The 14,265-nt window shown below is 33.6% G+C and overlaps 1 protein-coding gene across 1 annotated transcript in view; it reads left to right on the top strand.

Annotated features, from left to right (window-relative positions):
* The window catches only part of ERLEC1 (endoplasmic reticulum lectin 1), a 36,338-nt gene extending 22,377 nt beyond the window's left edge, over positions 1-13,961 (top strand). Inside the window, exons 9-14 of the mRNA XM_036925931.2 lie at positions 3,765-3,926; positions 4,502-4,561; positions 7,219-7,343; positions 8,938-9,015; positions 10,625-10,700; positions 13,049-13,961. Coding sequence (XP_036781826.1) covers positions 3,765-3,926; positions 4,502-4,561; positions 7,219-7,343; positions 8,938-9,015; positions 10,625-10,700; positions 13,049-13,120 — 573 coding nt within the window. The 3' untranslated portion in view covers positions 13,121-13,961. The remainder of the gene's footprint in view (positions 1-3,764; positions 3,927-4,501; positions 4,562-7,218; positions 7,344-8,937; positions 9,016-10,624; positions 10,701-13,048) is intronic.
* Positions 13,962-14,265: the final 304 nt, after the last annotated feature.

Genomic DNA, 14,265 nt, shown 5'->3' with positions numbered 1-14,265 from the left:
ACTTGAATTTCAAAAAATAAGCCACATCAGCAGCCTTTGTTCTAACTTGATATTGGAAAAGAAAGAATAAAGTCATTGATTTCTAGAGCAATCATCCAAAGACTCTTACAAGCTGATATAGAAGGAAAGAAACAGTTGCTCAATAGCAACTCCAGCAGGTAAAAAAGGAGATATCATGTCCACTTTACATTTATTAGGATCCCTTTTGCTATTTAACTTTTTAAGTTATTTTATTCAGTTACAATTAGTGCATTCAGTTCTTCAGTTCTGGTCTAAATTTATTTCCTCTGCACTCACTGTCAGTACCCAGTTAACTACCAGATTCTAACTCATTAATCTCTTTAATAACTCTCCTTTTCTCTCCCTCACTTCTGTTACTCCCTTACTTGAGATTCTCTCATCTCCGGCCCAGGTTACTGCAGCTCATAACTTGGCTCCCCACCTCCCACTAACTTGGCTCCCCACCTGCAGATGTGTTCTTCTTATTTTTTCTTCTTCTCTTCCACCACTTAAGTAATTACTTAAAAATTTGATCAAGCCATATCTTTGCCTAAAATATGTAAGGTAATGTCCAAACTTCTTAGCCTTAATTCGTTTTCTACCATATAGTATCTGCTTATCTCTTTAGTATCAAATATCATACCATACCCCATATCTTTCCTCTTCTTCCTCAGGTTTACATGCATATGCATACACACAGACACAAAACACATACTCATTCACATAAGTCACATATTATTATTCATGCTTTTAATAATTAATCAAGGGTTTTCTCTTTGTGAAGTCTTCATGTTACAATTCTTCATCAAAGTCTGTTTGAATCACCTCTACTCTATGATTCTGCTGTTGCCTTCACCTTTATTAGTTGGCACCCTCCTTCACAGAATCACATATTCCTCCAGGGCAATAGCCAGGGCCTGCTATATATGAATAACTGATATTCATGTTTGCTCCAACCCAGCTCATCTTTACCCATAGTAACTACATTTTCCAAAACTAAATGTAGAGACACAAACTCCAACAAGTAGCAAAAAAATAATGTCTTAGTGTATTTCCTTTCAGTGTTTCTGGGATTTTTTTTTGGATACATATATACACACAAACAGTTTTTTAAAATGAGAGCAACCATATATATATATATTATACATATTATTACTTGTTTTCACTTAGTAATGTATCATTCCTACATTCCTATGTCATAAAGTAATCTTCTGTAATATTATTTTTTATTTCAAATTTTTATTGTCTAAAGCCCCAAAACTTATTTAAATCATTCATTAGTATGGATATTTTTGTAACCTATAATTTTGTGCTAATGTGATGAAATGCCACATGGAACATCATTGGAGCTAAATCTTTACACCCATCAGTGTGATTGTTCATTCAGAATAAATTTTTAGAAGTAGGTCAGAGGTAAGCACTTAATTAAGCACAAATAGTACAGGGTTTTAATATACAACTATCAAATTATACTCCACAAGAGCTATGGAATTTTATAATCCTGTTAGCAATATAAAAAAGAAAAGCAAGGTATAAATGTATTTGTGTGTATTTGTACCTGTATTTAATGTGTGTGTAGTATTCCAGTAAGACGGAATACTACTTAGCTTAGGTAATTATATTGAAATAACTCTGACTGCTATAATTTAAAAAAAAAAGAATAATGAGACAAAATATATGAAGTAGAAATTATCCCTAGGTTTTCTATTTTCTACTGGCCACCATACCCCCAACTGGTAGACAGAACTAACATTTGTCTGGCGCTTTCTATATACTATTAAGTGTTGCAAAATTCATTCTCTTAAAACACATTAAAAACAAGTGGAAAACTTACCCAAGTTTTCTAGAGTTTAAAAAATAGTTTAAGTAATAACAAAAAAATTGTGACACAGAAGCCCTTAAACATGTATGTTTGTCGCAGGGGGGCCATCAGGTGAGAAATTGGGGATCAACAGAGGTGAGGCTTAGAACCTCACCCCCCCGTTTTGAGAGAAATCTTCTGCATCTGTGGATGTTTTATTGCCCTTGTCTAGCTTGGATTAACACTTAGTCTACAGGCACACACCTGATCATCTGCATTTGCTCTCTTATAGCACTAAACTATGTTTTCTACATTTATCTTGCATCTACCTACCACTTCAGCATTTTATTAAAAATAATAATAATAATTATAATAAGGGAGAAATGTGGGATTCACATATAAATCAAGTATAAAAATCAAACAAATATTCATATTTGACCTGATTGTTTATAGTTCATAATGCGTGATCAAAACCGAAAGTTTCTGTGATGACTGCCCTTGTACTGTTCACCATGTAAGAACTTATTCACTATGTAAGAACTTGTTCATCATGTAAGAACTTGTTCATCATGTAAGAACTTGTTCGTTATGCTTCAGAAGATTGGAGACTGATGAGAATTAGGCTTGGGGTGGATTAATGATTGTGCATTGAGCATTGAGTCCCCTATACAGAATTTTATTGTTGTTAACAACCATTTGATCAATAAATATGAGAGATGCCCTCTCAAAAAAAAAAAAAAACATGTATGTTTGATTTTTTTTTTGGTATCATTAATATAAAATTACATGAGCAACATTGTGGTTACTAGATTCCCCCCATTATCAAGACCCCACCACATACCCCATTACAGTCACTGTCCATAAGCATAATAAGATGCTATAGAATCACTACTTGTCTTCTCTGTGCGATACTGCCTTCCCTGTGCCTCCCGCCCGCTACATTATGTGTGTCAATCATAATGCCCCTTTTCCCCCTTATCCCTCCCTTCCCACCCATCCTCCCCAGTCCCTTTCTTTCCCTTTGGTAACTGTTAGTCCATTCTTGGGTTCTGTGAGTCTGCTGCTGTTTTGTTCCTTCAGTTTTTCTTTGTTCTTATACTCCACAGATGAGTGAAATCATTTGATACTTGTCTTTCTCCACCTGGCTTATTTCACTGAGCATAATAACCTCTAGCTCCATCCATGTTGTTGCAAATGGTAGGATTTGTTTTCTTCTTATGGCTGAGTAATATTCCATTGTGTATGTGTACCACATCTTCTTTATCCATTCATCTACTGATGGACACTTAGGTTGCTTCCATTTCTTGGCTATTGTAAATAGTGCTGCGATAAACATAGGGGTGCATATGTCTTTTTGAATCAGGGATCTTGTTTTCTTTGGTTAAATTCCTAGGAGTGGAATTCCTGGGTCAAATGGTATTTCTATTTTGAGTTTTTTGAGGAACCTCCATTCTACTTTCTACAATGGTTGAAATAATTTGCATTCCCACAGCAGTGTAGGAGGGTTCCCCTTTCTCCACATCCTCGCCAACATTTGTTGTTGTCTTTTGGATGTTGACCATCCTAACTGGTGTGAGGTGATATCTTATTGTGGTTTTAATTTGCATTTCTCTGATAATTAGCGATGTGGAGCATCTTTTCATGTGCCTGTTGGCCATCTGAATTTCTTCTTTCAGAAGTGTCTGTTCAGAACCTCTGCCCATTTTTTAATTGGATTATTTGCTTTTTGTTTGTTGAGGTGCATGAGCTCTTTATATAATTTGAATGTCAACCCCTAATCGGATATATCATTTATGAATATATTCTCCCATACTGTAGGATGCTTTTTTTGTTCTACTGATGGTGTCCTTTGCTGTACAGAAGCTTTTTAGTGTGATATAGTCCCACTTGTTCTTTTTTGCTTTTGTTTCTCTTGCCCATGGAGATATGCTCATGAAGAAGTTGTTTGTATGTTTAATTTTAGGAAGATCTGCAGTCAACTAAAGAAGAAAGATTTCCAGCAATCCACAAACCCATTGCTGTTGGTTCTCAGCCATTGCTTACTGTTGGAACAACCCACATATCCAAACTGACAGATGACCAACTCATAAAGGAGTTCCTTAGCGGTTCTTACTGTTTTCACGGGGTGAGAAGTGAGCCTTTGGTTTAAATATTTATCTTACAGCTTTCACTTGTATCTTATTTAGTCAAAGGGCATTAGCAGCAATGAAAGTGGTTTTTGTCTTTAGAGAAGTGGCAAGATTCTGAAAGCTTCCAGTGGACATTTTCTCTGTGCATCTTACTGTAATCTAATCCATACCATTATGTTCATTTAACCCACGAGCTAAAACTTCACCTTTAATTGGTAGAAAATATATATAACTAAGTCTTGTGTGATTCTGGTTGACTGATGGAATATATCAGTGATTGAATAGCCTACATTTTGGTTATGTAGTAATCACATTTAAGACTTAAATTAACTTCTACAAAGTTAAGATTTTGTCCCTAATTGCTCAGAGGGAAATACACTTCCAAGTGGAATTTTACCAATGCAGTATAGCAGTTATTCTCTGTATTTGTCTATTTTTTATTATCAACTGTTTATTGCTATTACAGTTTTTTTTAATTATTTATATTTCCATCACTGTTGTGTGACAATACTGAGACAGATCCACGGTCCCCTTTCTCAGTACATTACTTGATCTGTTTTCTTCCCTGTAGGGTGTTGGTTGGTGGAAATATGAATTCTGCTACGGCAAACATGTACATCAATACCATGAGGTACAGAACAGCATTTATATCTCCTACCACTAGATGGAGTAAAGTTTGGAAAATCTATGGAAATCAGAGGGGGGTTGGTGTTAACTTTTCATTATGAGATGATTTTAATATTTAAGTATTTATCAAAGTGTCTCTGAATTCTAGAAAATCGAAAACTTGGTATTAACTTAATCAATCATCTTAAAGTAACTATTAACTACTCAGATTCTTATATTACTGTGAGCTTAGAGAAATAAAAGCTATTGTGACTAACCTCATTACCTTTGACTAATAAATTAGTTTTTGTTATAATTCATCTTTAATAAAGTGAATTGTAAGATAATACATTATCACTAGAGTTAATATATAGGGTAAATACAAGTTTATCTGCTAAAAGAAGTTACCATATCATCTAAGTTTAAAATAAAATAAGTTTGAGGATTACATACAGTGTCTTTTTATTCTTCCTGTTATTTGTAATTTCATGAATCAGATAGCCTATTCTCCCAAATTTGAACCAAGCTGCTTAAATTCTGAAGTTTTTTTATTTGTCATAGTTGTACTTTGATAAGGTAAACTGCTAGACATTGAAGAATAATGTTAATTAATAAGTATTGCCCTGTTTTAAAGGGCTCTTTTTATTCCCCAAAAGAAATAATAATTAGTAATTAGAAAATCATAAATTTGCCCTCTTAAGATGTTTTGAACTGATCTTAAATTCCAAGATGGATCATACCAGGAAAGATCGTCAACTCATACTTGCACATTTAAATCATTCCAAATGTATGAGGCGTCTATAAACTAGGACTTTTTGTCTTCACTTAAATCTGAGAAGTTCCATTTCACTATTCTTTCCATTCTTGCTTCTTTGTAGATATTTTATTTTTAATAATATATATTAATACAGGAAAAAAAGTATTATCTAACTGTAGCCCAGATAATACCCAGTGGCTTTTTTAAAAAATTAATTAAAAATATATATATATAGAATGAAAAGTAAAATTCTCTTCCAGCATTGTCCTGTTTCACAAATGTAACTGCTATTAACATTTTCTTAGTTAACCCTGCATAAGGAAAAATAATGCATATACGTAAATGTTGGTATAACCTTTTTATTTATACAGAAGGGATCTACTGAATGAATTGCTCTGCACTTGTTCTTTTCACTTAATATCTTGGAGATCTTTCTATGTCAGAAACACTGATCTTTCTATTAGAGAAACATGTCTACCTACAATGTATTTAGTAAAACCTCTACTGATGGACCTTTAAGTTGTTTCTAGTTTTCGCTGTGATAGCATCTTAGCATTTTTAAATAATTCTGTTGGTGAACTTTATCAAGTGTATTCATAAGGCACATTTTGAGCAATGTACTTGCTAGGTCAAAGTATATTCATACTGAACAGTTTCCTTCCAAAGGACTGGATGAGTTTATATTCCCATTAACAATGACTGTTTTCCCATACACTTGCCAACAGTTTTTACTAAACTTAGTTTGGCCAAGGTCATCTAACCTAGAGCCATCTGAGGGACTCTGCTAGGAGCTTTGGGAGATATAAAAACAATAGTAGGTAATACATTTCTCACTGTATATCAGGCACTGTTCTAAGTACTTTATACACATTAACTCATTTAATGCTCATAACAACCCTAAAAGGTGAATATTGTTATTCCAAGATGAGGAAACAGAAGCAAAGCTTTAGTAACTTGCCTAAAATCACATAGGTAGTAAATGGTGAAACTAGAATTCAACCCAGGCAGTCTTGCTCCATATCCAACCTTGTAAGCACTTCACTCTGCAGCTCTAATCCCTGTCTATCCAGGAATTTACAGTCTAGTTGCTAAGAGAATGTTTAATGGCTCTCTTTTCCATTAGGCAATAAGCTCCACTAGTGCAGTGGCCATGCTTGTTTCCTTTGCCACTGTAAGGGTTTTTAATTCTACTAATCAGATGTATATTAGTGCCCAGCATGGTGTCTGGCATAAAATATTAAGGAAAAGAAAATAGGAGAGAAGGGAGGAGAAGAGATGGAAAGGAAAGAGAGAGAAAAGAGTATAAAGTCCACATATAAGATAGTTTACATTTTAAAAATAAAAGAATGAAGAAGGGATTTCTGAACAGTCTTGATACAGAAATAAGCATGATGTCAAATGAGTAGTGTGAAGACTAGTATAACTTGAAGGTTTGCCTTTGAAAGAGTAGAAGTAGGTTAAAGAATAAGCTCACTGTGGCTGCAGGCTAATAGAGGCCACATATTTAACTGAGAATCACAGTAGTATGTGGTTCTGTTAACATATGAAATTAAACTTGTGCGGGCTGAGATGTTGGCAGTGGAAATGTAGAGAAAGAGTCTCAAGGCAAGAACATCTCTAGGAAAAAAATTGACACAATTGATAGATGTAGAAGGGAAAGGAAATAGAAGAATAAAAAATAATTACACCTGGAGGTAGCCTGACTAGGAAGTTTTATTTTCAGAGAAACAAGGAGTAAAGAAGATAATGAGCTCAAATTTATGTTCATAACATTGCCTTGACTAACTTTTAAACATAGATATCCAGTTTGCAGTTGAGAATAAGGACTGTCTTATATCTTACATCTTAGCTTATAGGCCGTCAGCATAAATGTCTACTTGATGATGTCAGGCATGCATTATCACAAATATTTTTTCACGTATTAGGATAAGGATAGTGGGAAAACCTCTGTGGTTGTGGGGACATGGAGCCAAGAAGAGCATATTGAATGGGCTAAGAAGAATACTGCTAGAGCCTATCACCTTCAAGACGATGGTACCCAGACAGTCAGGTAAAAATTAACTTTATTTGCCTTTGGATCTGATTAGTAGAATATTTAAACTCAGAATATTGAAAAACATAAAATTTAAACACTTAAATAAAATCTCTGGTCAGTTTTTTTGGGGGACATCTTTTAGGTCAGTTTTCTTTCCATGGGGAAACAATGTGGTATAACAGTTAAGAGCACAGTGTCTGAAGCCAGAGGCCTTGGATTCAAATGCTGGCTCTTCACTTACTACTTGGGCATATTACATAGTCTTCTTAAGCCTCAGTTTTCTTGACTAGTAGTATTTGCCACATAGGACTGTTGTGACATTTAAATGAGGTAATTCCTAAAAAACATGGTGCCTGGTCTTACTATACCGATGGACAGTGACTGTAATGGGGTATGTGATGGGGACTTGATAATGGGGAGAATCTAGTAACCACAGTGTTGCTCATGTAATTGTATATTAATGATACCAAAATTAAAAAAAAAAAACACACAAAAACATAGTGCCTAGAAACAGCACACAATAAAGTTTGGCGTCTCTTTAAATAACTGTGGTGGTATGGTAATAAGAGTAGTGGTGGTTGTTAGTAACAATGGATCGATTCCAGATAGTAGGTCTGAGGATGTTTTAAAGCTTTCCTTCTTTCATGTATAATCTTTACCTCGTTTAAGTTACTTAATTCTATTTTCTGTATACTCTAGCATTCCTCTTTGTTACTTAACATTCTGAGGTAATAGTTGAAAATAGTTAAACACTGGTCTTAAGAAAAACTACATCTCTTCTGGGCTATGTAGATGTATTTTGTTATAGCAGAAATAATCTCTTGTTTCCCAAATGTAACTAAGTTTTAGCTTTTCTTGTAGTCTGTTGCCCAGTGAATTTTAAATTATGCATTCATTTTCCTTCTTGGGTATTAACTTTATCCTTCGTAGCACAAATTGTTTTGAGAGACTCTGCTTTCAGAATGGACTTCTTAGGCTTACCAGAATCAAAGTTAACAAAATTAAGAGATAGGCATTTAAATATTAAAGTATATTAAATAGATGGATTTTTCTTATATTCGTATATGTTTCATGTGAAAATATCTCATGATATATACAGCAAATATTAAAGCATAGGTGTGTGAAGCTAGCAAAATTAAAACTTTTCTTTGCATCCTGTTCATTTGAGATTTAGGGGTTAGCCTCAGCTTTACCTTTGAATACCTGCATTACAGTGTTTTAATGGGTGGAGCTGGATAGTGGATGGGAAGAAGGGGAAAATGTTCCACAAAGTAAACAATATACATGGTTGAGGAAATGATTACCTTTAAAAGAAAAACTTTTAAAAAGCATTTTATCTATTTGTATACAAATAAATAATAAGCAAGATGAAGATCATTCTTATTAAATCACTGTGAAGTGTCTGAACTTTATATTTTCTTTATAGAATCTGAAAGACTTTCTCTATGTCATAATCCTAAAACTGTCTATTTTTAAGCACTATTTTATAGTCACATTTTTATTAACTAATGCAAAACTGATTCTTCTAGCTATCTCACCCTGCCCTTTACATTTATTGAGTCAGTAAAGTTTTATTTTAATAAAGCTTGTGTTTTTTTCTCTGATTAAGGATGGTGTCACATTTTTATGGTAATGGAGATATTTGTGATATAACTGACAAGCCAAGACAGGTGACTGTAAAACTAAAGTAAGTTGGGCCATTAAATTGTGCTTTATGCCTTTCTCTTTTTTTTTTTTCTCTGCTTATTTTTTTTATTGAAGTATAGTTGATATATTATCTTATATTGATTTCAGGTATACAACACAGTGGTTCACAAGTTACTCACATTATTAAATCCTCACCCCCACTAGCATAGTTACTACTTGTCAACAAAGAAAGATGCTACAGAATCATTGACTATATTCTCCTTGCTGTACTACTATCCCCATAACCAACTTATATTACGATTGAGAATTTTTGTTTCTCTGCTTATTTTTAATTAGGTCACTTCTCTCTTTTATATTGAATTACAGAAGTACTTCATATATCTAGATGTGAGTCCCTTATTATACATATGGTTTGTGAAATTTCTTTCCATTCTGTATGTAGCCTTTTCACTTTTTTTTTTTTTTTTTTTTTGTGAGAGCATCTCTCATATTTATTGATCAAATGGTTGTTAACAACAATAAAATTCTGTATAGGGGGGTCAATGCTCAATGCACAATCATTAATCCACCCCAAGCCTAATTATCGTCAGTCTCCAATCTTCTGAAGCATAACGAACAAGTTCTTACATGGAGAACAAATTCTTACATAGTGAATAAGTTACATAGTGAACAGTACAAGGGCAGCCATCACAGAAACCTTCGGTTTTGCTCATGCATTATGAACTATAAACAGTCAGTTCAAATATGAATACTCATTTGATTTTTATACTTGATTTATATATGAATCCCACATTTCTCCCTTATTATTATTATTATTATTTTAAATAAAATGCTGAAGTGGTAGGTAGATACAAGATAAAGGTAGAAAACATAGTTTAGTGCTGTAAGAGAGCAAATGTAGATGATCAGGTGTGTGCCTGTAGACTATGTGTTAATCCAAGCTAGACAAGGGCCATAAAACATCCACGTATGCAGAAGATTTCTCTCAGAACAGGGGGGGGAAGGTTCTAAGCCTCACCTCTGTTGATCCCCCTTTTTCTCACCTGATGGCCCCCCTGCGACTGTGCCTCTTGTGTTGTTCCTCCCTTGAGGAATCTTACCCATCTCTGGCTAACCAGTCATCTTCCGGGGCCATACAGGGAAATGTTAAGTTGGTAAGTGAGAGAGAAGCCTTATTGTTTGAAAAGGTTAGCTTTTTACTTCTTTGCATATTTATGCCCTGTGGCTTCTATGCCCAGCATTTGTCTTGAGGTGTCTTTACCACTTGGAAGAATTATGATATTCAGTAAATTCAATATGAGGCACAAATTCTATTTAAGGGTTGTAGTTAGGAAGGAAGAAGAAAAGCTATAGAAGTAGCAGTATGCCATTCTCTTTAACCTGCTTCCCATCAACAAAAGTTTATATAAATGTAAAATATAATTATGAATAATTATACTCATTATAAAATTCATGAATTTATTTTGTTCTAAAATATCAAAACAATTTTAATATAATTGTTTATATTTTTAATTCTTGAATTATATTATTTCAGTTATTTATTAAATTATACAGGGCCACTTACATGAGATTTCTATTACTTAAGAGGAAAACAGTTAAAAATAATTTTGTATGGTTTGGGCAGTGCCTTAAAGTACTCTCTGTTTTAGGTGTAAAGAATCAGATTCCCCTCATGCTGTTACTGTATATATGCTAGAGCCTCACTCCTGTCAGTATATCCTTGGGGTAAGTAAAAAAATTATACTTACAGATTCAGTTTGGAGCCATATGTTAATTTTTAGCATGAACTCCAGAAAAAACCTTCAGTAGTCTCCAAAATTTAATACAGCCCCCATACTACCTCTCTAAAAGTTGACATCTTTTTTTATTGAGGTATAATTTACATAAAACAAAATGCAAAGATTTCAAGTATTGAGTTAAATGAGTTTTCACTGTTACATATCCATATAACTATCACCGAAAACAAGGAATCTGTCAACTGCAGAAAATTTCCTTTTATACCATTTTCCTGTCAATACTCCTGAACCCCCAAAGATATCCCTTTGATTTCTGACACCATAGATCAGTTTTACCTGTTTTTAATTCCATATGAATAGAATCTTATAGTATACAATTTTTTATGCTTGACCTATTTGACTCAGCATATTTTTCACACACAGCCATCTTATTGCATGTGTCAGTACTTCATCCTCTTTTTATTACTGAATAGTATTCTTTTTATAAGTATACCACATTTGCTTATCCATTCTTCTATAGATGGGTATTTGTCCTCCTACCAGTAATATATGTGAGTCCAGGTTGCTCCACATCCTCACCATTTTTTATTGTCAGTCTTTTTATTTTAGCCATTTTAGTGATTTTAATTTGCATTTCACATATGAAAAGTGGTGCTGAACACCTTTTCATGGGATTATTTACTTATATGTCTTCTTATGTGAAGTATCCAGGCAAGTCTTTTTAAAGAAAAAATTATCCTGACATTAAAAGAGTAAAGCAGACTTTATTTAGGACTCTTGCAGTAGGTGTCAAGACAGTCACAATAGGGGAAAGAGAGCCAGCTCAACTCCAAATACAGCAGAGCCAGATGGGGGTATGTAGCCAACAAGCAAATTTGGGGTTAGGGGTAGTCAATGGATGGGAAATAATTAAGAGGAGTCATCAATGATAGGGAATTCTTGCTAAATTGACTTGACAGGATTATTGCTAAAGGCAGGCTAGAATGATGAGATATCGAAGGTGAGAGAGGAGGAATTTGATCAGATGTGGAGGGTGATTAGATATTGAGGGTGAGAGAATCTCTCTAACTTGCTTAACAGGATTCTTGCTACAACTGGACTCAGCAGGCCCAAGACAGGGCCCAAGGATGAAAAGAGGCCTAGTTGAAAAGAAGGCTTGGGAGGCTGATTATGTTTTGGTCAAGGAGAGTCTTTATTAGTCTTTTACCCATTTTTATTGTTGTTTGTCTTCTTATTTGTTTCTTAAGAATTCAAATATATCCTGGGTTTGTGCTCTTTGTATTTATATTGCACATTTTTTCCCCAGTTGCTTGCTTGTTCATTTTGTTAACGTGTTTTGATGAACAAAAGTTTTTTGATGAAGTTCATTTTATCATTTTTTTCCCTTTTATGGCTAATGCTTTTTTTTTTCTAAGAAATTTTGCTACTCCAGAGTCACAAAGATACTGCCCTGTGTTTTCTTCTTGAAACTTTATGATTCTTCCTTTGATTATGTGATGCCTAAGAGTGGTTTTCTTTGTATTTATCCTGGTTGGAGTTTATTGAGCTTCTTAGATTTGTACATTGATATAATTCATCAGTTTTGGAAAAATTTTGGCCATTATCTCCTCAAAGATTTTTTCTGTCTCTTTTTATTTCTGGGACCTCAATTAAACATGTTAATTTGAAGTTGTTCCCAAATCTCAGATACTTGTTCTTTCATTCTCACTTTTTTTTCCCCTTTCAGTTTGGGTCATTTCTATTGAATTGTCTTCAGGTTCATTGATTCTTTCCTCTTTTGTGTCCCATCCAGCTCTTTGAATGACTTTATCTCAGATATACTTAACATTTCTAACATTTCCATTTAGTTATTTTTCTTTTTCTATGCTAGAATTCTCCATCTATTCACACGTTGTCTGCCTTTCCCACTATTCTCTCCATCATATTTATTATAATTATTTTAACACCTGATAATTTCAACACCTGACTCATCTGTGGGTTATGTTTTTGCCTTTTATTTTTACTTGTACACTGATAATTTTTACTTAATCTTCTATTTTTTTTCTGTTGTTGTATAAGACCTAGCTATATATCCCTCCCTCATTCTTGTCCTTAACTCCTTCCTCTCTCATCTCTTTCACTTAGAAGTAAAAATATTTTCTCTATCTGGTATTTTATATAGATAATTAAAAATTGTTTTCAAACTAGCTCAATTTGTAGAAATAACATTGGATAATTTATACAAAGTAAGGACTCAGATACATTTAACAAATTTATATACAATGTATTCATTCAGCAGAATAAAAGTGAATAAAAAATGCTTATCAACATTTTAATTGTTTTATTATTGTTCTTTAGGTTGAATCACCAGTGATCTGTAAAATCTTAGATACAGCAGATGAAAATGGACTTCTTTCTCTCCCCAACTAAAGGAAATAAAGTTCAGGGAAAGAAAAGATAATTGAAAAGTCATGATGGTTTCTGTCTGACCATGTGTCTCGTTATAGAGTTCTCTGCCACTGGATCTCATCTAAAGGATCATATAAAAAGACTTTCAACCACTTTGTGAATATATATGTGTATATAAGAGGTTATTGATAAACTTCTAAGGCAGATGGTTGTCTCACTTTTTATTTTTATTTTATCTTATGAACTGATTGTGTTTTCTTTGCTTGGATAATGTGATTCCAAAATAAATCTCATCCAAGCAACTTAGAGTCCAGCCTAATGAAATGTCGTAACTGCTATACCTGTTGAAAGCTTTTAAATAGAGTTCTTATGTAAATTTTAGTTTATATAACTAGTTAATGACATAAAGATTATTAAGAAAGTGATAGATTGTTTAAATAGGAGACCATGTAAAATATGTAAATTCTAGTTCCTGAAATCCTTCCAACAAATTTTATTTAGCAACTGCTCTCTACCAGATATTAAACTAGAAATGGGGTACATAGTAGTGCCTCACATACAAGTTTTCTTGACCTCTGTTAATCTCATGAAACTCTTATTTGTAATAGGTTGCTTCTCTCTCAGAAATTTTATCTATTTCTTTTTCCTTCATATGAATGTGTTTTGCCCCAAACAAACAACGTTCCTGGTGTAGACAGTCAGTGACTCTCTTCATTCATGCCTTAGAATGGTTTATTCTAACAAAACACACTGTGCTGGCCATTCTTGGCACTTGCCTATGTATACTACAGATTTTAGTTCTGGACAGTTTTACAGTGCAGTATTTATTTTAAAGTGAATAAAATATCCACAAGCAATGTTATCATGTAGTCAATGACAGATTATTCAAATCATTTATTTTCTGTACTACCCTGCACACATGTTATCCTGTTGCATTTTAGACATATATTACTTAAATAGGAACAAAAAGTAGCCATAAGATACCTTATTTTTCCTTATTTTCAGGAGTTCTGGCCAAAGATATTCTAGTGAGAAAATGCTAATACAGTTAGAGAGCAATTTGTGGATTTTAGTAGGAATAGCACATACAGAAAGAGCATGAACTTTGAATTCAAGCGTAGGTCCAGATACTCTCTTTGACTTTCTGTGTGATCCTAAACTTAACC

The sequence above is a fragment of the Manis pentadactyla genome, chromosome 2, assembly GCF_030020395.1.
Source record: "Manis pentadactyla isolate mManPen7 chromosome 2, mManPen7.hap1, whole genome shotgun sequence".
Classification (NCBI taxonomy): Eukaryota; Metazoa; Chordata; class Mammalia; order Pholidota; family Manidae; genus Manis; species Manis pentadactyla.
This window is presented reverse-complemented; position numbering and strand designations above follow the sequence as displayed.